The 24,890-nt window shown below is 58.5% G+C and overlaps 1 protein-coding gene across 1 annotated transcript in view; it reads left to right on the plus strand.

The window, feature by feature from the left end:
• Window positions 1–24,890, plus strand: part of HELZ2 (helicase with zinc finger 2) — a 79,052-nt gene that overhangs the window by 39,421 nt on the left and 14,741 nt on the right. Inside the window, 14 exon segments of the mRNA XM_075571698.1 lie at window positions 1–527; window positions 7,140–7,624; window positions 7,627–7,750; window positions 8,492–8,603; window positions 8,605–8,670; window positions 8,672–8,732; window positions 8,735–9,279; window positions 10,486–10,561; window positions 14,202–17,598; window positions 20,704–20,789; window positions 21,106–21,237; window positions 21,763–21,918; window positions 22,015–22,156; window positions 22,827–22,943. Coding sequence (XP_075427813.1) covers window positions 1–527; window positions 7,140–7,624; window positions 7,627–7,750; window positions 8,492–8,603; window positions 8,605–8,670; window positions 8,672–8,732; window positions 8,735–9,279; window positions 10,486–10,561; window positions 14,202–17,598; window positions 20,704–20,789; window positions 21,106–21,237; window positions 21,763–21,918; window positions 22,015–22,156; window positions 22,827–22,943 — 6,026 coding nt within the window.

A 24,890-nucleotide genomic window follows, 5' to 3' on the forward strand; every position in this document is an offset into this window, starting at 1 on the left:
CTGCCTCTCCTCCACGTGGCGCTGTTAAAGTCAGACCCCGGAGCCACCTTCTCGTTGCTGTCTCAGCACCTGCCCCCTTCCTGCCGATATGCCCGCGGCAGCAGTTTCAAGGTCAAGGGGTCCCGCCCCCCCCGGTTTGATGTTGCCGTGCGTGTCCAGAGCTCGGTGTTCGGGGTCTTCGAGCAGTGGCTGGTGCTGGATTTCGGAATCCGCCCCGTCCTGGTGCAGAAGATCTCACTGCAGGTCGGATGCCGGGACGCCGCTCCCCGGGAAGGGACCTCGGACCGAGAGGGGGCTTCCTCACCCTCCTCCGTACGCTGGCACTCCAGCGGGCAGCTGTGCATCCCGTGCAAGGCTCGGACAGAGGAGGAGAAGCGTCTCCTGGAGCTGTACAAGCCGCCAGCCATTAACTTGAGCTACCAGCGCTCCGCAAAAGCCAAAGACCCGCTCACATCGCAGAACTATCGGCATCGGATGCATGTGGCGCTGCTCCGAGAGGAGGCAGCCCGGGAGGAGGCGATATCCAGGTGAGGGGATCTCCGGGAGCATTGTATGGGCAAAGTAGGTTTTAAAACCAGGGACAGAACATGAAACACAGACAGAGCTCAGTGCACATCCAGTGAAACTTATACACGGTACAGTGCCTAAATATTTATCTATAGATATCTATTAAATAAAATGGTCTTTTAGTTTAACATTTTGGCCAAAGTGTTGTAAGCCCCTGAGCCACTACACGGCAGACAACATCTCAAGGGTCCCTAACACTAATATAAATTCTTAATAACCTGGGGAATAATAATAAGGGGAACTTGCTTGCTTGCAGTTTGATTGTGACAAATCTAATACAGAGTGCTTTTCCTGGTAATGTACAGGTTAATAAAAGCTTCAATCAGACTTAGAACTATGCAACTAATTTTTACAGATTTATTATAAATCATTCTTCCTGGTGATTCACAGGTTATTAAGAATTTATATTAGTGTTAGGGACCCTTGAGATGTGGTCTGCCGTGTAGTGGCTCAGGGGCTTACAACACTTTGGCCAAAATGTTAAACTAAAAGACCATTTTATTTAATAGATATCTATACATATATATTTAGGCACTGTACCGTGTATAAGTTTCACTGGATGTGCACTGAGCTCTGTCTGTGTTTCATGTTCTGTCTCTGGTTTTAAATATATATTGCCATGCTCAGTAGCACTCCTCTGTGACACTTATACGCATATATATATATGTTATGATTATTTTGGGGGTTCAATATGAGCTTGTAGGTGTCCTGTATGTTTTGCAAAGTAGGTTTTGCCAGCAATGCAGAGCAGGGCAACAAAGGCAATCAAGCTGCACAAGAGACCATTCCGTTACCAGACAGGGGGGCAGGAGAACAAACCCACACACAAGCCTCGATCCCGCTCTCCCCATCCCTGTGTTTGGTAGCTTTGTGCCATTTTCTATTCCAGAGATACCGAGCCTTGAAAAAAACATGGGACGGGGGGTAGTGAATGACGTGAAAGAATTAAGTCAAGCACACCAAAATCGAGGAGAAATCAATAAGTAACACAAACAAAAAGGGTAATTTAAGGACTTTAAAAAGTCATGGCAGCATCCAACGTTTCGGTGCAAACAAGCACCTTCATCGCGGGAAAAAACAAGCGCCTTTATAAAGGATCTTCCCCGATGAAGGTGCTGGTTTGCACCGAAACGTTGGATGCTGCCATTACTTTTTAAAATCATTAAATTACCTTTTTTTTTAACTTATCGATTTCTCCTGATTTTTGGTGTGCTCGACTTCATGTTTCCATGATCTCTTCTCGTTGACCGGATTTTTTATCCTAGCACCCATGCTTGATGTTTTAGCATTACGTTCCACCCTGTGCCGGGGCATTAAAGTGGCTGGAGCTGATTCTGTATCTCTGGTAGTGGATGACTGCGGGGATTGCTACATAAGCCAAATAAAAAATGAAAATATCAATAGCTCTCGTATGTATATCTTTATTTATATAGCGCCCACAACTGTACTCAGCGCTTTACAAGAGAGACATTATAGTACAAAAAAGCGGAGGAACATCTTATACTATATTAGTGAAAGCACTGTATGTTTGCCTGCCTGCCTGCATGCATGCATGCCTGCCTGCTGGATGTCCGGTGTCCCTAGCGGCAATCTCATTGGTCCCTTGGCCCGCCCGCCCCCGCACACCTCTCATTGGCCTCACACACTCACACCACCCCCTTGGCCCGCCCCCCACACCTCTCATTGGCCTGAGGCGGAGTGACGGGCCAAAGGTCCAAAAAAATAAATAACACACACACACACACACACACACACACACACACACACACACACACACACACACACACACACACACACACACACACACACACACACACACACACACACACACACACACACACACACCTCTCTCCCCTCTCCAAATCACCTTTTCCCCCTCCCCAGCGGCATCACCTCTTCCCCCTCCCCAGCGGCATCACCTCTTCCCCCTCACCAGCGGCATCACCTCTTCCCCCTCCCCAGCGGCATCACCTCTTCCCCCTCCCCAGCGGCATCACCTCTTCCCCCTCCCCAGCGGCATCACCTCTTCCCCCTCCCCAGCGGCATCACCTCTTCCCCCTCCCCAGCGGCATCACCTCTTCCCCCTCCCCAGCGGCATCACCTCTTCCCCCTCCCCAGCGGCATCACCTCTTCCCCCTCCCCAGCGGCATCACCTCTTCCCCCTCCCCAGCGGCATCACCTCTTCCCCCTCCCCAGCGGCATCACCTCTCCCCGCTCCAAATCACCTCTCCCCGCTCCAAATCACCTCTCCCCGCTCCAAATCACCTCTCCCCCCTCCCCGCTCCAAATCACCTCGCTTCCCGCAGCTGCCACGCGGCGCGTAAGATGGCGGACCCCCTTCCTCCCTCGCGGCGCCGAGTCAGACGGTGGCGGCGCCCGGAAGTACAGGTAGGTGTCGCTCCCCCACCTCCGGCGCCAAACGGAACTGAGAAAGGGCGCATCAACTGAGGTGTGTGTGTGTGTGTGTGTGTGTGTGTGTGTGTGTGTGTGTGTGTGTGTGTGTGTCCACTGCCCCCCCTCCTGTCCACTGCCCCCCCCTCCTGTCCACTGCCCCCCCCTCCTGTCCACTGCCCCCCCCTCCTGTCCACTGCGTCCCCCCTCCTGTCCACTGCGTCCCCCCTCCTGTCCCCCCTCCTGTCCACTGCCCCCCCCTCCTGTCCACTGCCCCCCCCCTCCTGTCCACTGCCCCCCCTCCTGTCCACTGCCCCCCCCTCCTGTCCACTGCCCCCCCCTCCTGTCCACTGCCCCCCCTCCTGTCCACTGCCCCCCCCTCCTGTCCACTGCCCCCCCCCCTCCTGTCCACTGCCCCCCCCCCTCCTGTCCACTGCCCCCCCTCCTGTCCACTGCCCCCCTCCTGTCCACTGCCCCCCCCCTCCTGTCCACTGCCCCACCCCTCCTGTCCACTGCCCCCCTCCCTCCTGTCCACTGCCCCCCCCCTCCTGTCCACTGCCCCCCCCTCCTGTCCACTGCCCCCCCCCTCCTGTCCACTGCCCCCCCCTCCTGTCCACTGCCCCCCCTCCTGTCCACTGCCCCCCCCTCCTGTCCACTGCCCCCCCCCTCCTGTCCACTGCCCCCCCCTCCTGTCCACTGCCCCCCCCTCCTGTCCACTGCCCCCCCCTCCTGTCCACTGCCCCCCCCCTCCTGTCCACTGCCCCCCCCCTCCTGTCCACTGCCCCCCCCTCCTGTCCACTGCCCCCCCCCTCCTGTCCACTGCCCCCCCCTCCTGTCCACTGCCCCCCCCTCCTGTCCACTGCCCCCTCCCTCCTGTCCACTGCCCCCCCCTCCTGTCCACTGCCCCCCCCTCCTGTCCACTGCCCCCCCCTCCTGTCCACTGCCCCCCCCTCCTGTCCACTGCCCCCCCTCCTGTCCACTGCCCCCCCCTCCTGTCCACTGCCCCCCCCTCCTGTCCACTGCCCCCCCCCTCCTGTCCACTGCCACCCCCCCTCCTGTCCACTGCCCCCCCCCCTCCTGTCCACTGCCCCCCCCCCTCCTGTCCACTGCAGGAAATGCAGGGGGAGGAATCCATGCCTTTGAGGCGCCCCCCCCCTCCCTTTGACGCCCCCCCCCTCCCTTTGACGCCCCCCCCCCTCCCTTTGACGCCCCCCCCCCTCCCTTTGACGCCCCCCCCCCCCTTTGACGCCCCCCCCTCCCTCCCTTTGACGCCCCCCCCCCTCCCTTTGACGCCCCCCCCCCTCCTTTGATGCCCCCCCTCTCCCTTTGACGCCCCCCCCTCTCCCTTTGACGCCCCCCCCCTCCCTTTGACGCCCCCCCCCCTCCCTTTGACGCCCCCCCCTCCCTTTGACGCCCCCCCCCCTCCCTTTGACGCCCCCCCCCCTCCCTTTGACGCCCCCCCCCCTCCCTTTGACGCCCCCCCCCTCCCTTTGACGCCCCCCCCCTCCCTTTGACGCCCCCCCTCCCTTTGACGCCCCCCCTCCCTTTGACGCCCCCCCCCCCTCCCTTTGACGCCCCCCCCCCCTCCCTTTGACGCCCCCCCCCCTCCCTTTGACACCCCCCCCCTCCCTTTGACGCCCCCCCCCCCTCCCTTTGACCGCCCCCCCCCCTCCCTTTGACCGCCCCCCCCCCTCCCTTTGACGCCCCCCCCCTCCCTTTGACGCCCCCCCCCCTCCCTTTGACGCCCCCCCCCCTCCCTTTGACGCCCCCCCCTCCCTTTGACGCCCCCCCCCCTCCCTTTGACGCCCCCCCCCCTCCCTTTGACGCCCCCCCCCTCCCTTTGACGCCCCCCCCCTCCCTTTGACGCCCCCCCCCCCTCCCTTTGACGCCCCCCCCCCTCCCTTTGACGCCCCCCCCCCTCCCTTTGACGCCCCCCCCCTCCCTTTGACGCCCCCCCCCTCCCTTTGACGCCCCCCCCCTCCCTTTGACGCCCCCCCCCTCCCTTTGACGCCCCCCCCCTCCCTTTGACGCCCCCCCCCCTCCCTTTGACGCCCCCCCCCCTCCCTTTGACGCCCCCCCCTCCCTTTGACGCCCCCCCCCTCCCTTTGACGCCCCCCCCCCCTCCCTTTGACGCCCCCCCCCTCCCTTTGACGCCCCCCCCCTCCCTTTGACGCCCCCCCCCCTCCCTTTGACGCCCCCCCCCCTCCCTTTGACGCCCCCCCCCCTCCCTTTGACGCCCCCCCCCCTCCCTTTGGCGCCCCCCCCCCTCCCTTTGACGCCCCCCCCCCTCCCTTTGACGCCCCCCCCTGCCTTTGACGCCCCGCGCGCACACACTGACTGACTGCCGCACGCACGCACACACTGACTGACGCGCACACAAAGCCTGACTGACGCACGCACACACTGACTGAGGCACACACTGACTGTGTGTGCGTCAGTCAGTTTGTGTGTGTTTGTGTTTCTGCCTCAGACTCACTGACGCGCGAGCAAACACACAGTGACTGACGCACACACGCTACATGAAGCTGTAAAGGAGGGAGGGAGGGGGGGACTGGATTGATGTGAATGGGGGACAAACAGAGAGAGGGGGGAGGAGAGAGAGGAACGGGAACATTACATCCCGGGCAACGCCGGGTCTCTCAGCTAGTATATATATATATATATATATATATATATATATATAGGCAGCACTCCAAAGGGTGGTCAAATAATTATATTTTTAGTTTTAACAAGACACCATACCAACTCCTTTGTTACACAGACTTAGGTTCTGAAGGTAAACATGTCACTAGTATATTTTAGCCCAATTGGTAGGAGTGCGGGATCTGTTCTTTTGTTTTCCATAAACGCCAGGCCGATCCCTTTACCCGCTGCACACGTCACAAAGGGGGAGCGCAGGTAATCTGTACAGGAGTTGTTTTCTTTACAAAGGGGAGAGCCTTTTGGGTTTCCATATAAGTCTCATTATTGTTACTCTAGGTGGGATGGAATTGTTCTAAGTAGGTGTAGGAGACAAGTGCTGAGGTATAACCAGGGAGACGTAATTAGGGGGAAATAAGCATCGGCTTTTATTTAGCCGGCGGCTTTAAACAGTACCGCTTTGTGTCAACATGCAAAACAAACACATAAAACAGGCCTATCCCGTTGGTAGGGCTGACATTTCCCAGTCCCTATCTGCAGGGCTGGGAGGATAGGCCTCTTACCCGCCTCTGACCCCAAAGTCCAATGAGGTACCTGTTAGCAGGAGGCTCTTCATATGGTTCTCCCGGTCTGGGTTGGTGTTCGTGGGGTGCGACCTCTTGCAGGTTCCAGGGTCTGCTGTGCCCTGGGATAGAGGGTATGGTTCCCTGGGATCTCTCTCTGGCAGCACCGTCCTCAGTGCTAGAGAGATCTGTTACTGGGGATCTTGCTGGCAGCACAGTCCCTCTGTGCTCAAGACAACCCTGTGCAGTTTGTGCAACCTACTTTTAAGCCTGCTTGACGAGCCATTTGGAGACTGGTTAATTGACTCTAGCTGACACTAAAGCTGCAGTTCAAGCTGCCATTTAAAAAAAAAATATATATATATTTCCCATTCAATATGTGCATTAATACAATCTGCACACTGACAAGTGATTAGCTAAGCTGCAGATCGAGCCGTTCTCCTGTAATCAATCGCTTGCTCCGGGTTATTTAATTCAGTTCTTGCACAGCATTGTGGGCAATGTAGTTCCTGGAATATGATTGGCTGGGCAGTTACTAGAGACAATTGGTGCACTGCTAGATAGAGGGCGGGGCTCAATAGGCAGAGCCTATCAGAAGGGGAAGGGGATTTTTTTTTTTTAATGCTACAAGTATTTTCTCATAGTACAGAAATGAGTTATTAAAAAACACACATGTAGGATATGGCTAAACTGCTGCGTTAACCAGCTCCTTGCTGGACTCATCAGCTACAGAAAGGCCCTGTTACAGTAGCCAGTACACTGAGGAGGTGTTTAAGCATTTGTTTACCTGCTACATGTGACTGAACTCTTAGCATGTCACTGAAATGTTGTCTTTGTCACTAATCACCCAAGTCATTCTCCATCATTGTGCTTCTTTACGGAGTGTTGGAAGACACTTTGGGAAATCCTGCAGCCCTCACCTTGGGTTCTTATCTTCGGACTGAAGGTGACACTCCCATCCTTCTCATCTCTCTCCAGGCTGAACCTGAAAGTCTCTGTGACCCCCAGCGCGATGGTTACGTCCTCACAGGGGATGAAGGTGGCCCCCCCGGGTGATCTGTTTGCCGAGGTGCCCCTCCCAAGTGACCTGACGCCCGACACAGAAGAAGGTTATTTACTGTACCGCTCAGTGACTACAGCCCTCCTGGCGCCCTGGCCCTCTCGGGGAGACAAGGTGTACGAGGTGTTTGTAGATGTCAGCGACGGGTCAGAGAGCAGTGTGTTGCTCACGATACCACAGCGGTGTTGCCAGGAGCTGGCTCTGGAGCAGGGAACCTCACTCCAGCTGGAGATCCAGTTCCAGCTGGACCGGCTGCCGTACTGCCTGTACCACGAAGCGGTGGACCGGTTGCTGGACGTGAAGCTGGTGCTGCCGGAGCTGTCCAGATGCTGTCTGCCCATCATGCAGGAGCTGCCGCCCTGGGGCAACCAGAAGCAACAGCTTGCGGCCTCTTACATCATTGGGTCATGCCCCCTCTCCTCATCTATGGACCCTTTGGAACTGGAAAAACCTACACGATGGCCAAAGCAGCACTGGAGGTGATCAAACAGCCGGGCACCAGGGTGCTAATCTGCACCCACAACAACAGGTACCATGCTACACCCACAACAACATGTGTACACCTGCACCACAACAGGTACCATGCTGCACTCACAACAACATGTGTACACCTGCACCACAACAGGTACCATGCTACACCCACAACAACATGTGTACACCTGCACCACAACAGGTACCATTCTGCACCCACAACAACATGTGTACACCTGCACCACAACAGGTACCATGCTACACCCACAACAACATGTGTACACCTGCACCACAACAGGTACCATTCTGCACCCACAACAACATGTGTACACCTGCACCACAACAGGTACCATGCTACACCCACAACAACATGTGTACACCTGCACCACAACAGGTACCATGCTGCACCCACCACAACAGGTACCATTCTGCACCCACAGCATGCACAAACCTGCACCACAACAGGTACCATGCTGCACCCACCACAACAGGTACCATGCTGCACCTACAGTACAAGAGGAACCATTGTGCACCCACAACATGTACAAACCTTCACCCACAACAACAGGTGCCACCTGCACCCTTACAGACAGGTACCAGCCTACACCCACAAAAAAACAACTTGCACCCACAACAGGTATAAACTTGCACCCACAGCAGGTGCTATCTGCACCCGCACAGACAGGTACCTACTCACTGCTTCTTAAACAAACACCTCTTCTGCAGTTCCTCAATATACACCCCCTCCTGCCCTCCTCTACCCCTCTCCTTAACCTTACTCCCTGACCTCTGTCCACAGTGCTGCTGATCTCTATGTTCGGGATCATTTCCACCCCTACGTGCTGTCCGGTCACCCAGAAGCTGCCCCCCTGAGAGTGAAATTCACCCTGAGCCCCCTGAATAGGACGGACCCCCATCACGCTGCAGTACTGCCCGCTGACCCCAGACCGCGGCGCCTTCCTCAACCCGCCGCGCACCCCACCTGGCCCGGCACCGCATCATCGTGACCACCGCCATCACTTCCCGTGACCTGGATGTCCCCGCGGTTACTTTAGCCACATCCTGCTGGACGAGGCGGCTCAGATGCTGGAGAGCGAAGCGCTGATGCCTTTGGCGCTGGCTGACCACCAGACACGCGTGGTCGTGACGGGGGACCACATGCAGGAGACCCCCAGACTCTTCTGCCTGGGGGGTGACGAACGCAGAGAGGAGCATACGCTGCTCACCCGCCTCTTTTCCTGTTACCAGGCAGAGCAGTGCCCCGCCGCAAAGGGTGGGCGTATCATCTTTCACCAAAATTACCGCTCGGTGCCCGCCATCATCTCCTTTGTGTCCCGGTGCTTCTATGTGGGCCAGGGCGATGCCATAGAGGCCTGCGCAGGCGCGGCAGCAGCTCCTCTCCCTGGCAGGCACGCGCTGGGGCTCTGCCACGTGCACGGACCCTGCGTACGCGAGGGCAGCTCGTGGGTCAACCCGGCCGAGGTGCTGCAGGTCCAGGAGGTGATCAAGGAGGTGCTGAGCCAGTGGCCGGAGGCGTGGGGGCCCGTCAAACACAGCAGCATCTGTGTCCTGTCCCAAGGGAGTCAGGTACCCAACCCGAGGGGGGCCAAACCGAGGGGGGCATACAGGGGGCCAAACCGAGGGGGCATACAGGGGGCCAAACCGAGGGGGGCACACAGGGGGCCAACCCCAGGGGGGAGCGTACCGGGGCCAACCCGAGGGATGGCATACAGGGAGCCAACCCCAGGGGGGCATACAGGGGTCCAACCCGAGCGGGCATACAGGGGGCCAACCCCAGGGGGCATACAGGGGTCCAACCCGAGCGGGCATACAGGGGGCCAACCCCAGGGGGGCCAACCCGAGGGGGTATACAGGGGGCCAACCCCAGGGGGGCATACAGGGAGCCAACCCCAGGGGGGCATACAGGGAGCCAACCTGAGGGGGGCATACAGGGAGCCAACCTGAGGGGGGCATACAGGGAGCCAACCTGAGGGGGGCATACAGGGGGCCAACCCAAGGGGGGCATACAGGGAGCCAACCTGAGAGGGGCATACAGGGAGCCAACCTGAGGGGGGCATACAGGGGGCCAACCTGAGGGGGGAGTACAGGGGGCCAACATGAGCGGGGCATACAGGGAGCCAACACGAGGGAGGAGTACAGGGGGCCAACAAGAGCGGGGCATACAGGGGGCCAAACCCAGGGGGGGCAACCCGAGGGGGGTATACAGGGGGCCAACACAAGGGGGGCATACAGGGGTCCAACCTGAGGGGGCATACAGGGGTCCAACCTGAGGGGGCATACAGGGGTCCAACCTGAGGGGGCATACAGGGGGCCAACCAGAGGGGGGTATACGGGGGGCCAACCCCAGGGGGGCATACAGGAGTCCAACCTGAGAGGGGCATACAGGGAGCCAACCTGAGGGGGGAGTACAGGGGGCCAAACCCAGGGGGGGCAACCCGAGGGGGGTATACAGGGGGCCAACACGAGGGGGCATACAGGGGTCCAACCTGAGGGGGGCATACAGGGGTCCAACCTGAGGGGGCATACAGGGGGCCAACCTGAGGGGGGCATACAGGGGGCCAACCTGAGGGGGGCATACAGGGGGCCAACCAGAGGGGGGTATACGGGGGGCCAACCCGAGCTGGGCATACAGGGGGCCAACCCACTTCAGAGTTCCCATCCCTAGTAGCCCCTGTACCACATCGAACCCGCCCACATACCACGCAGATACCACGTCCGTTGCCGGATCACGTAGAGCTCTGGTGTGTGACTCTCCCTCTGCTGCCTTCTCAGGTGAAACTAATTCGTCAGGAGCTGCGCAAAGTGAGGCTGTCCCAAGTCACAGTGGGAAGCTACGAGAACATCTTAGGTTTGTCTGCTGCTTCCCACAGCCACTTCTCGCTGCGTGCGCCTCCCTATCGCTGCGTACGCCTCCCTGTCACTGCGTACGCATCCCTGTCACTGCGTACGCCTCCCTGTCACTGCGTACGCCTCCCTGTCACTGCGTACGCCTCCATGTCACTGCGTACGCCTCCCTGTCACTGCGTACGCCTCCCTGTCACTGCGTACGCCTCCCTGTCACTGCGTACGCCTCCCTGTCACTGCGTACGCCTCCCTGTCACTGCGTACGCCTCCCTGTCACTACGTACGCCTCCCTGTCACTACGTACGCCTCCCTGTCACTGCGTACGCCTCCCTGTCACTGCGTACGCCTCCCTGTCACTGCGTACGCCTCCCTGTCACTGCATACGCCTCCCTGTCACTGTATACGCCTCCCTGTCACTGCATACGCCTCCCTGTCACTGCATACGCCTCCCTCTCACTGCGTACGCCTCCCTGTCACTGCGTACGCCTCCCTGTCACTGCATACGCCTCCCTGTCACTGCGTACGCCTCCCTGTCACTGCATACGCCTCCCTGTCACTGCATACGCCTCCCTGTCACTGCATACGCCTCCCTGTCACTGCATACGCCTCCCTGTCACTGCATACGCCTCCCTATCGCTGCGTACGCCTCCCTATCGCTGCGTACGCCTCCCTGTCACTGCGTACGCCTCCCTGTCACTGCATACGCCTCCCTGTCACTGCATACGCCTCCCTCTCACTGCATACGCCTCCCTGTCACTGCGTACGCCTCCCTGTCACTGCGTACGCCTCCCTGTCACTGCGTACGCCTCCCTGTCACTGCGTACGCCTCCCTGTCACTGCGTACGACTCCCTATCGCTGCATACGCCTCCCTGTCACTGCATACGCCTCCCTGTCACTGCGTACGCCTCCCTGTCACTGCGTACGCCTCCCTGTCACTGCGTACGCCTCCCTGTCACTGCGTACGCCTCCCTGTCACTGCGTACGCCTCCCTGTCACTGCGTACGCCTCCCTGTCGCTGCATACACCTCCCTGTCACTGCGTACGCCTCCCTGTCACTGCATACGCCTCCCTGTCACTGCATACACCTCCCTGTCACTGCATACGCCTCCCTATCGCTGCGTACGCCTCCCTGTCACTGTATACGCCTCCCTCTCACTGCATACGCCTGCCTGTCACTGCATACGCCTGCCTGTCACTGCATACGCCTCCCTGTCACTGCATACGCCTCCCTGTCACTGCGTACGCCTCCCTGTCACTGCATACGCCTCCCTCTCACTGCATACACCTCCCTGTCGCTGCGTACGCCTCCCTATCGCTGCATACGCCTCCCTGTCACTGCATACGCCTGCCTGTCACTGCATACGCCTCCCTGTCACTGCATACGCCTGCCTGTCACTGCATACGCCTGCCTGTCACTGCATACGCCTCCCTGTCACTGCATACGCCTCCCTGTCACTGCGTACGCCTCCCTGTCACTGCATACGCCTCCCTCTCACTGCATACACCTCCCTGTCGCTGCGTACGCCTCCCTATCGCTGCATACGCCTCCCTGTCACTGCATACGCCTGCCTGTCACTGCATACGCCTCCCTGTCACTGCGTACGCCTCCCTGTCACTGCATACGCCTCCCTGTCACTGCCTCCCTGTCACTGCATACGCCTCCCTGTCACTGCGTACGCCTCCCTGTCACTGCGTACGCCTCCCTGTCACTGCATACGCCTCCCTGTCACTGTATACGCCTCCCTGTCACTGCATACGCCTCCCTGTCACTGCATACGCCTCCCTGTCACTGCATACGCCTCCCTGTCACTGTATACGCCTCCCTGTCACTGCATACGCCTCCCTGTCACTGCATACACCTCCCTGTCACTGCATACGCCTCCCTGTCACTGCATACGCCTCCCTGTCACTGCGTACGCCTCCCTGTCACTGCGTACGCCTCCCTGTCACTGCATACGCCTCCCTGTCACTGCATACACCTCCCTATCGCTGCGTACGCCTCCCTGTCACTGCATACGCCTCCCTGTCACTGCATACGCCTCCCTGTCACTGCATACGCCTCCCTGTCACTGCATACACCTCCCTGTCACTGCATACACCTCCCTATCGCTGCGTACGCCTCCCTGTCACTGCATACGCCTCCCTGTCACTGCATACGCCTCCCTGTCACTGCATACACCTCCCTGTCACTGCATACGCCTCCCTGTCACTGCATACACCTCCCTGTCACTGCATACGCCTCCCTGTCACTGCATACGCCTCCCTGTCACTGCATACGCCTCCCTGTCACTGCATACACCTCCCTGTCACTGCATACGCCTCCCTATCGCTGCGTACGCCTCCCTGTCACTGCATACGCCTCCCTGTCACTGCATACGCCTCCCTGTCACTGCATACGCCTCCCTGTCACTGCATACACCTCCCTGTTACTGCATACGCCTCCCTATCGCTGCGTACGCCTCCCTGTCACTGCATACGCCTCCCTGTCACTGCATACGCCTCCCTGTCACTGCATACGCCTCCCTGTCACTGCATACGCCTCCCTGTCACTGCATACGCCTCCCTCTCACTGCATACGCCTCCCTATCGCTGCGTACGCCTCCCTGTCACTGCGTACGCCTCCCTGTCACTGTATACGCCTCCCTGTCACTGCATACGCCTGCCTGTCACTGCATACGCCTCCCTCTCACTGCATACGCCTCCCTGTCACTGCGTACGCCTCCCTGTCACTGCGTACACCTCCCTCTCACTGCATACGCCTCCCTGTCACTGCATACGCCTCCCTGTCACTGCATACGCCTCCCTGTCACTGTGTACGCCTCCCTGTTACTGCGTACGCCTCCCTGTCACTGTATACGCATCCCTGTCACTGCATACACCTCCCTCTCACTGCATACGCCTCCCTGTCACTGCATACGCCTCCCTGTTACTGCGTACGCCTCCCCGTCACTGCATACGCCTCCCCGTCACTGCATACGCCTCCCTGTCACTGCATACGCCTCCCCGTCACTGCATACGCCTCCCTGTCACTGCATACGCCTCCCTGTCACTGCATACGCCTCCCTCTCACTGCATACGCCTCCCTGTCACTGCATACGCCTCCCTGTCACTGCATACACCTCCCTCTCACTGCATACGCCTCCCTGTCACTGCATACACCCCTCTGTCGCTGCATACGCCTCTCTGTCGCTGCATACGCCTCTCTATCACTGCATACGCCTCTCTGTCACTGTCACTCCAGGCTCCCCTCTCTCGTTCCACAATCCCCTTTTTCTCCTCTCACCCAATGCACCCCTCTTCCTTTCACCCCCTGCTGCCCATGCTATCTCTTCCCCCTACCCCCTCTCGTTCTCTCTTCCCCCACACACCCCCTATCTTTTGCTCTCCTCAATCCCTTTCTCTCCCCCTCACCCCATTCCCTGCACCCTCTCTCGCGCCCTCTCCCCATGCTCCCTTCCCCCTCTTACCTGTTGCTTCGTTCTCCCTTTCATCCCATGCTCCCCTCTCACTCCATGTTTCCCTGTCTCCCACCCCATGCTTTCTCCCCCTTCACCCCCTTACCCACATCTCTCTCTTCCTCTTTCCCCCCGCCCCCCCGACACCTTCTCTCCCTCACCCCAAACTCCCTTCCCTCTCCCTGCAGGCCAGGAGTTCCACGTCATCATCGTGAGCACCGTTCGGTCCAATGACAGTCTCCCGTCTCTCCCTCCGACCTCCTCCTCGTTCAGCTTGGACTTCTTCTGTGACCCGCGGATTCTGAACACAGTCCTGACCCGCGCCCGCTCCCACCTGGTCATCGTGGGGGATGTGGTGGCTCTATGCTCCTTTGGCGGGTGCAGCCGGATCTGGAGGCGCTACGTGCGGGAGTGCGTGGAGGCCGGCAGCGTCGTGCCGCGCCAATTGAGTTTGGAGGAGATAAAGCAGGTGGTGAGTGACCTGCAGAGCTGGAGGGAACAGCCAGAGGAGGAGGAGAACATCGACTCCTGGACATCTGACCCCGACATCAACTCCGATGACCCCATCTTGCAGGAGCTGCTGGACAGCAAGACAGCGGCTTGTGTTACTGTGTCCGAGGAGGGGATGCTGGGTGTGAGGTCCAATCCAACCCCAGCTCATGAGTACAACAACAATTACACAGACTTCCCCCCGCACATGCTGCAGCAGTATCTACTGATACAGCCGGAGGTGTACAAAAAGTGCGAGCTGGTCAAGGAAGGGTTTGACCGCGGCTACGCCCTGACCTTAGAGGAATCTTCCGTCCGCCGCATACACATTAAAGGCCGGGCAAACTGCGGTCAGGCCTTCAGTGGAGACCAGGTGGTTGTGAATCTGCTGCCGGACACTGACCCCCAGGCAGGAAAGGTGGTGGGAGTGTTGAGCGCGGCTGGTCGTGACCAGCTCTTTGTCTGCTGCATGGACTCTTACGACCGCAATGTCATGATCCCCATCGACCGCACGGTCACCAAGATCTACTGCCCGCTGGTGAAAGAGACGACAGACGTGGTGCCGATCCGCAGCTTCTGCGCGGGGCAGATCCGCACACTGCGGTATGAGAAGCTGACCCAGGAGATGAGGCAGAAGAGTGCGTTCCTGGTGCAAGTGACCCGCTGGAAGCAGGGCATGTACTACCCGCTGGGCATCGTGACTCGCATCCTGCCCATGGCCAGCACGCTTGAGGAGGGCTTGGACATCCTGGACCTGGACTTCGGACTGGTCGGTGCCAAGCAGTACCCAGCGGCAGCAACCAAAGAAGCCAAGGAGATGGTGCTGGATGCCGGGCTGGAGGATGGGCGCCAGGACTGCAGGGGGCTCGTGACCTTCACCGTGGACCCTGCAGATGCCAAAGACATGGACGATGCCATCTCTGTGCGGGAGCTGGATGGTCACTATGAGATTGGGGTACACATCACTGACCTGGCTGCTCTGGTGGGACTGGGGAGTGAGCTGGATGCAGAGGCCAAGAAACGGGGGGTCACGTTCTACTCCTCAAAGCGGGAGCCCGTGCACATGCTGCCGGCGCGGCTGAGCTCGGACCGCTGCAGCCTGAAGCCGCAGTGTGACCGCCGCGCGCTGTCCCTCTTTGTGCTGGTGGAGAAGGGGTCTGACCGGATGGTGGAGGGCCACTTCATCCGGACGCTGATCCGCTCCGACCGCAAGCTGAGCTATGAAGAAGCCGAGTCCATCCTGCGTACCCAGCGCGGGAAGACACTGGCATTCAAAAGTGTGGAGGACTGCGTGGGTGTAGCTGGGCACTTCTCACGGATTCATTGCGCCGCTCGCCTGCAGGAAGCTGCCACGTACAAGCAGCCAGACGAGATGTGTCCCCCGGGCGCCCGTAGCGCCCGGCGCATGATCGAGGAACTGATGATCATGTACAACAGCTGGGTGGCTGAGTATCTCACCGGAAATGAGCCACTAAAGGATCTGGTGCCCCTGAGATGCCAGGCAAACCCCAGCCCTCAGAAGATAGAGGAGCTGAGAAAAAGGCTTATCTACCTCCTGCCTCTGTCCACTTACCTCTCCCACCACCTGGTCGATGTGCAGGCAGGTGGTCCTCCCTGGAGGATCTCCGCTCAGCAGCGGGTCACCATGCTGACCCCAGTGTGGAACCAGCTGCAGGATGCTGCCACGAGCACGGATTATGCCAGCGTCACCGACCTCCTGTCTACAGATGACTTGCACCCGGAGCTGTGCCATGCTGCCCGGGAGTTCAGGAGGCTTCTGGGACGTTCTGAGATCAGGCGCTTGGGGACGCCCAGTGCCACCGGTCACTACTCCCTGCAGTTGTGCGCTTACACGTGGGCGTCCTCCCCCCTCCGCCGATACCTGGACATTGCGGTGCAGAGGCTCCTCCAAGAAACGCTCACCGGGTCGGCTGCCAGAGTCTCGGCTAAGAACATGGACTTGATGTGCCATCACTTTGAAAAGAGGGAGCGCCGGGCAAACTCCTACGAGAGAAAGAGCTGGGCACTGTCTATGGCACTTGGGCTTCATGAGCAGGTGCAGCAGAAGCTGGCAGTGGTAGTCTCGGCTGAACCCAACAGCAGGAACTTCCAGGTGATCTTTCCCATGAATGGCGACTCTCTTCCAGGCCCCGTGCTTGTGGATTACCGCAGCCTGCAGCCAGTGACGCAGCCTGTTCCCATCCCAGGGGGCACACGCCTATCCTACAGGCGCAGGGTGTATTCATTCATCAGTTTACGGGAACGGCCTCTCAAAAACTATGCCAACCGTGACATCACCACATTCAGCGCCACGGCCTGGCAAGACGCCGTGAGAGCTGTGAGCAATGGCGAGCCACAGCTGGTGCTGGCGACTCTGAAGAAGGGCGTGAAAGTGGCAGACCCGAAGAGCGCAGTGTATCACAGCAAATGCGGTCACTACGTGGACTTCACCCTGGATCTCCATCCAGGGGACTCCATCCTGCTCCAGCTCTGCACCACCATCTTCCGCGGGCTCCCCAACCCGTGCCCCCAGCTCTGCTGTCTGACCCCCGGGATCCAGCTGTGCCTGGAGCACACGGAGCGACCCGTGGACTGCTTCTCGAAGCTGGCCCACCGAGGACCTCGCCAGCGCTACAGGAACCCTCGGGAGTACCAGCAAGTGTGGGAGCCGCTCTGTGGCATGGAGGCGGTGGTAGCAGCCGTGAGCGAGGGGGGAGGTGTGATGCTGAGGGACGTGCCGGTGAGATGGAACGAGAGGGGTAATGGGGCAGGGGGAGCGGTGGGGCTGGCGGGGTCCTTCACTCTGTCCCGTCAGCTCATAAAAGACTGCGACTTAGACATGAGCTTCCAACACTGCTACCTGTGCCTGCGACTGGAGGGGCTGGAGGTGCAGAACCCCGAAACTCGGCTCGATGTGGACACCTACTCCTGGGTGGCACATGGCCTGACCGATGCCGCCAATTATGTGAGTGCCGAAGAAGGCGGCACCGTTGACTTCATCCTGCACCAGGCGACCATGCACAGAATCCCCGATGCGGTGCTCTGCGGCAACGCAGAATTCACCGTGGAAATCATCCCCAAACTGCTGCCAGACATGTGAGAATGGGGGCGGGGGGCATTATTCAGGGGGGACCAGAGAACCCACTGTACTGGGGTCAATAGGTATATACATTGCTCTACAACAGGGGTGGCCTACTCCAGTGGTCAAGAGCTACCAACAGGCCAGGTTTTCAGGATATCCAGTCTGAGCCACTGATTGAGTCACCTGTGCTGAAGCAGGGATATCCTGAAAACCTGACCTGTTGGTGGCCCTTGAGGACTGGCGTTGGCCACCCCAGCTCTACATGTTACACACACACACACACACACACACACACACACACACACACACACACACACACACACACACACACACACACACACACACACACACACACACACACACACACACACACACACACACACGTATAACCTGACAGTGTGCTAGGTTTGTGAGTATGGAAAATGATATATATGATAGCGATATGATAGTAGAAATAGATAAGCACAGACCAGCACTAATAGAACAATGAGCAATACTTGCTAAATAGCATGAACGAACCGTGCGATAACGGATAGGAGAGAGAACAGGGGACAAACAACAAATAACAAACAACAACAAAAACAAACACCATACAATACAAACACGGAGGGGAGGAGAGGGATAGGGAGGGGGGAGAGGGATAGGCAGGGGAGGGATAGGGAGGGGAGGAGAGGGATGGGGAGGGGAGGGATAGGCAGGGGGAGGGGGATAGGGAGGAGAGGGATAGGGAGGGGAGGAGAGGGATAGTGAGGGGGGGAGAGGGATAGGCAGGGGAGGGATAGGGAGGGGAGGAGAGGGATAGGGAAGGGGGAGAGGGATAGGCAGGGGAGGGATAGGGAGGGGAGGAGAGGGATGGGGAGGGATAGGCAGGGGGAGGGGGATAGGCAGGGGAGGGATAGGGAGGGGAGGAGAGGGATGGGGAGGGGAGGAATAGGCAGGGGGAGGGGGATAGGGAGGAGAGGGATAGGGAGGGGGGAGAGGGATAGGCAGGGGAGGGATAGGGAGGGATGGGGAGGGGAGGGATAGGCAGGGGGATAGGGAGGGGCGGAGAGGGATAGGGAGGAGAGGGATGGGGAGGGGGGAGAGGGATAGGCAGGGGAGGGATAGGGAGGGGAGGAGAGGGATAGGCAGGGGGAGGGGGAGAGGGATAGGGAGGAGAGGGATAGGGATGGGGGGAGAGGGATAGGCAGGGGAGGGATAGGGAGGGAAGGAGAGGGATGGGGAGGGGAGGGATAGGGACGGGGATAGCGAGGGGAGGGGGGGAGGGATAGGGAGGGGAGGAGAGGGGTGGGGAGGGATAGGCAGGGGGAGGGGGATAAGCAGGGGGAGGGGGATAGGGAGGGGAGGGATAGGGAGGGGGGAGAGGGATAGGCAGGGGAGGGATAGGGAGGGGGATAGGCAGGGGAGTGGAGGGGTGGAGAGGGATAGGCAGGGGAGTGGAGGGGTGGAGAGGGATAGGGAGGGGAGGAGAGGGATGGGGAAGGGGGGAGGGATAGGCAGGGGAGGGGAGGAGAGGGATGGGCAGGGATAGGCAGGGGGAGGGGGATAAGCAGGGGGATAGGGAGGGGAGAGAGGGATAGGCAGGGGAGGGAAGGAGAGGGATAGGCAGGGGGGAGGAGAGGGATAGGCAGGGGATAGGGAGGGGAGGAGGGGGATCGGCAGGGGGGAGGGGGATAGGGAGGGGAGGGATAGGAAGGGGAGGAGAGGGATAGGGAGGAGAGGAGAGGGATCGGCAGGGGGGGGAGAGGGATAGGCAGGGGGGAGGAGAGGGATAGGCAGGGGGGAGGAGAGGGATAGGCAGGGGGAGAGGGATAGGCAGGGGAGGAGAGGGATAGGGAGGGGAGGGATAGGAAGGGGAGGAGAGGGATAGGGAGGGGAGGAGAGGGATAGGGAGGGGAGGGATAGGCAGGGGGAGGGGGATAGGGAGGGGAGGGATCGGCAGGGGGAGGAGAGGGATAGGCAGGGGGAGGAGAGGGATAGGCAGGGGGAGAGGGATAGGCAGGGGGGAGGGGGATAGGGAGGGGAGGAGAGGGATAGGCAGGGGGAGAGGGATAGGCAGGAGGAGAGGGATAGGCAGGGGGGAGGGGGATAGGCAGGGGAGGAGAGGGATAGGCAGGGGAGGAGAGGGATAGGCAGGGGAGGAGAGGGATAGGCAGGGGGGATGGGGATAGGCAGGGGGAGGGGGATAGGGAGGTGAGGGATAGGCATGGGAGGAGGGGGATAGGCAGGGGAGGATAGGGAGGGGAGGAGGGGGATGGGAAGGGGAGGAGAGGGATAGGAAGGGGAGGGGAGGAGAGGGATAGGAAGGGGAGGAGAGGGATAGGGAGGGGAGGAGAGGGATAGGGAGGGGAGGGATAGGAAGGGGAGGAGAGGGATAGGGAGGGGAGGAGAGGGATAGGGAGGGGAGGAGAGGGATAGGCAGGGGGGAGAGGGATAGGCAGGGGGGAGAGGGATAGGCAGGGGAGGAGATGGATAGGGAGGGGAGGAGAGGGCTAGGGAGGGGAGGAGAGGGATAGGGAGGGGAGGAGAGGGATAGGGAGGGGAGGAGAGGGATAAGGAGGGGAGGAGAGGGATAGGGAGGGGGAGGGGGATAGGGAGGTGAGGGATAGGCATGGGAGGAGGGGGATAGGCAGGGGAGGATAGGGAGGGGAGGAGGGGGATGGGAAGGGGAGGAGAGGGATAGGAAGGGGAGGGGAGGAGAGGGATAGGAAGGGGAGGAGAGGGATAGGGAGGGGAGGAGAGGGATAGGGAGGGGAGGGATAGGAAGGGGAGGAGAGGGATAGGGAGGGGAGGAGAGGGATAGGGAGGGGAGGAGAGGGATAGGGAGGGGAGGAGAGGGATAGGCAGGGGGGAGAGGGATAGGCAGGGGGGAGAGGGATAGGCAGGGGAGGAGATGGATAGGGAGGGGAGGAGAGGGCTAGGGAGGGGAGGAGAGGGATAGGGAGGGGAGGAGAGGGATAGGGAGGGGAGGAGAGGGATAAGGAGGGGAGGAGAGGGATAGGGAGGGGTGGAGAGGGATAGGCAGGGGGAGAGAGATAGGCAGGGGGAGAGAGATAGGCAGGGGAGGAGAGGGATATTGCATATTGGAGGTGACTTAATGCCACTCTGTGTCTCCTCAGACGCAAGGAGTGGGCACTGCTCAGTCTGGAGAGCGCGTCGGAGCTCACCAAGAACATCGCGCTGGGGAAGCAGGTCTCTGACACAGGTGTGTGTGGGGTCAGCACAGGAATAGCAGAGGGTTCAGGGAGGTCAGCACAGGAACAGCAGAGGGTTCAGGGAGGTCAGAACAGGAATAGTAGGGGGGTCAGAACAGCAATAGTAGGGGGGATCCGAACAGGAATAGTAGGGGGGGTCAGAACAGGAATAGTAGGGGGTACAGAACAGGACAGCAGAGCGGGTTGGAGGGTTCAGAACAGGAATAGTAGGGGGGTACAGAACAGAACAGCAGAGCGGGTTGGAGGGGTCAGAACAGAACAGCAGAGCGGGTCACGTGGCACAGTTATAAGTGTCTCCTCTCATAGATATAAACAGGCGGTTACGGTCCCAGAGAAATTTTGATATTCCGGGACATCGACGTGGCCTGAACCCCAGCCAGACCACAGCCGTGCGCACCGCGCTGACACACCCATTCACCCTCATCCAGGGGCCACCCGGTGAGTCAGGGCGAGGGCCCTCTGTGAGGGGAGCTGTGAGTGTGAGCACTCTGACTGAGGGGCACTGAGTGTGAGTGCTCTCTGTTGGGAGCTGTAAGTGTGAGCGCTCTCTGATGGGAGCTGTGAGTGTGAGTGCTCTCTGATGGGAGCTGTGAGTGTGAGTGCTCTCTGATGGGAGCTGTGAGTGTGAGTGCTCTCTGATGGGAGCTGTGAGTGTGAGTGCTCTGATGGGAGCTGTGAGTGTGAGTGCTCTCTGATGGGAGCTGTGAGTGTGAGTGCTCTCTGATGGGAGCTGTGAGTGTGAGTGCTCTCTGATGGGAGCTGTGATTGTGAGCACTCTCTGATGGGAGCTGTGAGTGTGAGTGCTCTCTGATGGGAGCTGTGAGTGTGAGTGCTCTCTGATGGGAGCTGTGAGTGTGACCACTCTCTGTAATGCGAGCTGTGAGTATGAGCACTCTGTTGGGAGCTGTGAGTGTGAGCTCTCACTGATGGGAGCTGTGAGTATGAGCACTCTCTCTTCTGCAGGCACAGGGAAGACCGTGGTCGGGGTTCACGTGGTTTATTGGTTCCACCAGATGAACGAGAATCCGGAGCCCGAGGAGGGAGGGAAAGCGGGGGAGTCGGACAGACACATCCTCATGTACTGCGGACCCTCCAACAAATCCGTGGACGTAGTGGCTGGTAAGGAGTGGGGGGAATACTCCGAGAGATTGGGGGGGGGGGGGGGCGACCTGTAGTGTCCTGAGTCACTCAGTCTCTCTCCACCCCTCACCCCAGAGATGCTGCTCCCCCACCGGGACCAGCTCCGCCCCCTGCGTGTATACAGCGAGCAGATGGAGCTCTCCGAGTTCCCTTATCCCGGGAGTGGTCTGCGAATGTCCAGATACCGGAGGGAGGGGAAAATCAACGCAGAGCTTAGGTGAGTGACGCTCTGCAGGGGGCAGAGAGAGACGCTCTGCAGGGTTATCAAAGGGAGCGATGCTGTGCAGGGTTGTTAGAGGAAGCGACGCTCCACAGGGTTGTTAGTGTGAATGACGTTCTGCAGGGTTGTTAGAAGGAGCAACGCTCTGCAGGGTTGTTAGAGAGAGCAACGCTTTGCAGGGTTGTTAGTGTGAGCGACACTGTGCAGTATTGATAGATGGAGCGATGCTCTGCAGGGTTGTTAGAGGCAGTGACGCTCTGCAGGGCTGTTAGAGGGAGCGACGCTCTGCAGGGCTGTTAGAGGGAGCGACGCTCTGCAGGGCTGTTAGAGGGAGCGACGCTCTGCAGGGCTGTTAGAGGGAGCGACGCTCTGCAGGGCTGTTAGAGGGAGCGACGCTCTGCAGGGCTGTTAGAGGGAGCGACGCTCTGCAGGGCTGTTAGAGGGAGCGACGCTCTGCAGGGCTGTTAGAGGAAGCGACGCTCTGCAGAGCTGTTAGAGGGAGCGACGCTCTGCAGGGCTGTTAGAGGGAGCGATGCTCTGCAGGGCTGTTAGAGAGAGCGACGCTCTGCAGGGCTGTTAGAGGGAGCGGCGCTCTGCTGGGTTGACAGAGGGAACGGCGCTCTGCAGGGTTGATCGAGCTGACCCTGCGCTGCTTCTTCCCTCACAGACCCATCACCCTGCATCATCTGATCCGCCAGCCGAGTAACCCGCACCACGGCGAAATCCTACGCATGGACCGGCGGATCCAGGACGGGGAGGAGATAAGCCCCGAGGACTTGGAAGAGTGAGGGAGGCAGGGGGTCTGCCTGTCACTGTATATGTTATATATACATACGTCTGTCCCCACGTCTATAATATATGCCTGTCACTATATATGTTATATAGAAGTGTAGTGGAAATAGGCGCAAACTAATATATAGATAACCAAAGTGGACGGGGTGCTACTCCCAGGAGACAAAGTTTCCATTTGTCTTAAAGAAATAAGAGAGAAGACCAGGACTGGGGCACAAGCAAAAATAAATAGTGTAAAGGGAAGTGTCCAATTGAGGGAGTGATAATATATCAAAATTGAATGGCTTACATTAGGGGGGGAAAAAATGGCTTAAACCGGAGATAATTCCTGCAAAACCTAAAAAAAAAAACTTCCACTTGGGAAGAAAAATAAAAAAGAAAGAAGAAAAAACACAGTAGTGTAATAAGAGACAAACAACTCAAATGTACCGGAAATTAAAAATGCAAACTCACAAACAAATATTTCAAAAGAACCTCAAGGTATAGAAACCTAGGAAGGATCGGTCCCAGCCAGTCCCAGGTGTGGTCGCCGGTAGGTGTCAGAAACAGGTCTGGCTGGGTACCGTAGCCAGGGTTTTTAGCTGTGTAGTGATATAGTCGGTTTCTTCGGCATGTCGGTGAGGCGAGACTTGGCTCTGATCCGGTCTTCGGACTCTGTGATACGACTAAGGACCCGGGTGATTAGTAATGTCTCGGTACTGGAGGCAGACGGTCGCCGTGCATACCGGGGGGCGCCGTGGGACAGCAAAATTAGCAACAACCCAATGCGTTTCGCTCTGCAAAGAGCTTCCTCAGGGATTATACAATGATAGGGACTCTTCATCTTTATATACCACTAGCTGAGAGCCCCGGCGTTGCCCGGGATGTTTGTGGTGTGGGGGTGGCATTTGGGTGGGGAGTGGTCCACGCGGCCCATGGCGGTGGTACTGCTGCTGTGGCTGTACTGATGGTGATTGTATCGGTGTGCTGATTTGGGAGGGTTTGTTGCTGATGTGGGGGAGCGGATGTGGGTGTGCCGATGGGGGAGGTGCAAAGGTGCCGATGTGTGGGTGCTGATGGGGGCTGAGAATGCCAGTGTGCTGGGGGGGCATGGGATACCGGTGTGCTGATGTGGTGGTGCTGGGGATAGTGTGTGTGTGTGTATACATGTTTGTGTGTATACATTGTATGTGTGTGTGTGTGTGTGTATATACATGTGTGTGTGTGTGTGTGTATGTGTACATGTGTGTGTATACATGTGTGTGTGTGTGTATACATGTGTGTGTATGTATACATGTGTGTATGTATACATTGTGTGTATGTATATATTGTGTGTATACAACATGTTTGTGTGTGTATACACGTGTGTATACACATGTGTGTATACACATGTGTGTGTGTATACACATGTGTGTGTGTATACATGTGTGTGTATACATTTGTGTGTATACATGTGTGTGTAGGTATAAATGTGTGTGTATGTATACATTGTGTGTATGTATATATTGTGTGTATACAACATGTTTGTGTGTGTATAGACGTGTGTATACACATGTGTGTGTATACACATGTGTGTGTGTGTATACACATGTGTGTGTATACACATGTGTGTATACACATGTGTGTATACGTGTGTGTGTATACGTGTGTGTGTGTATACACGTGTGTGTGTATACATGTGTGTGTGTATACATTATGTGTATGTATACCTGTGTGTGTATACGTGTGTGAGTGTATGTCTCCATGTGTGTGTGTACGTGTACATGTGTGTGAGTATACGTGTACATGTGTGTGTGTGTGTACGTGTCTACGTGTACATGTGTGTGTGTGCACGTGTACATGTGTGTGTGTGTACGTGTGTGTGTGTGTGTGTGTACGTGTGTGTGTGTGTCTACGTGTGTGTGTGTGTCTACGTGTGTGTGTGTGTGTGTGTCTATGTGTGTGTGTGTGTGTCTACGTG

Source organism: Ascaphus truei, chromosome 15 (genome assembly GCF_040206685.1).
Source record: "Ascaphus truei isolate aAscTru1 chromosome 15, aAscTru1.hap1, whole genome shotgun sequence".
Classification (NCBI taxonomy): domain Eukaryota; kingdom Metazoa; phylum Chordata; class Amphibia; order Anura; family Ascaphidae; genus Ascaphus; species Ascaphus truei.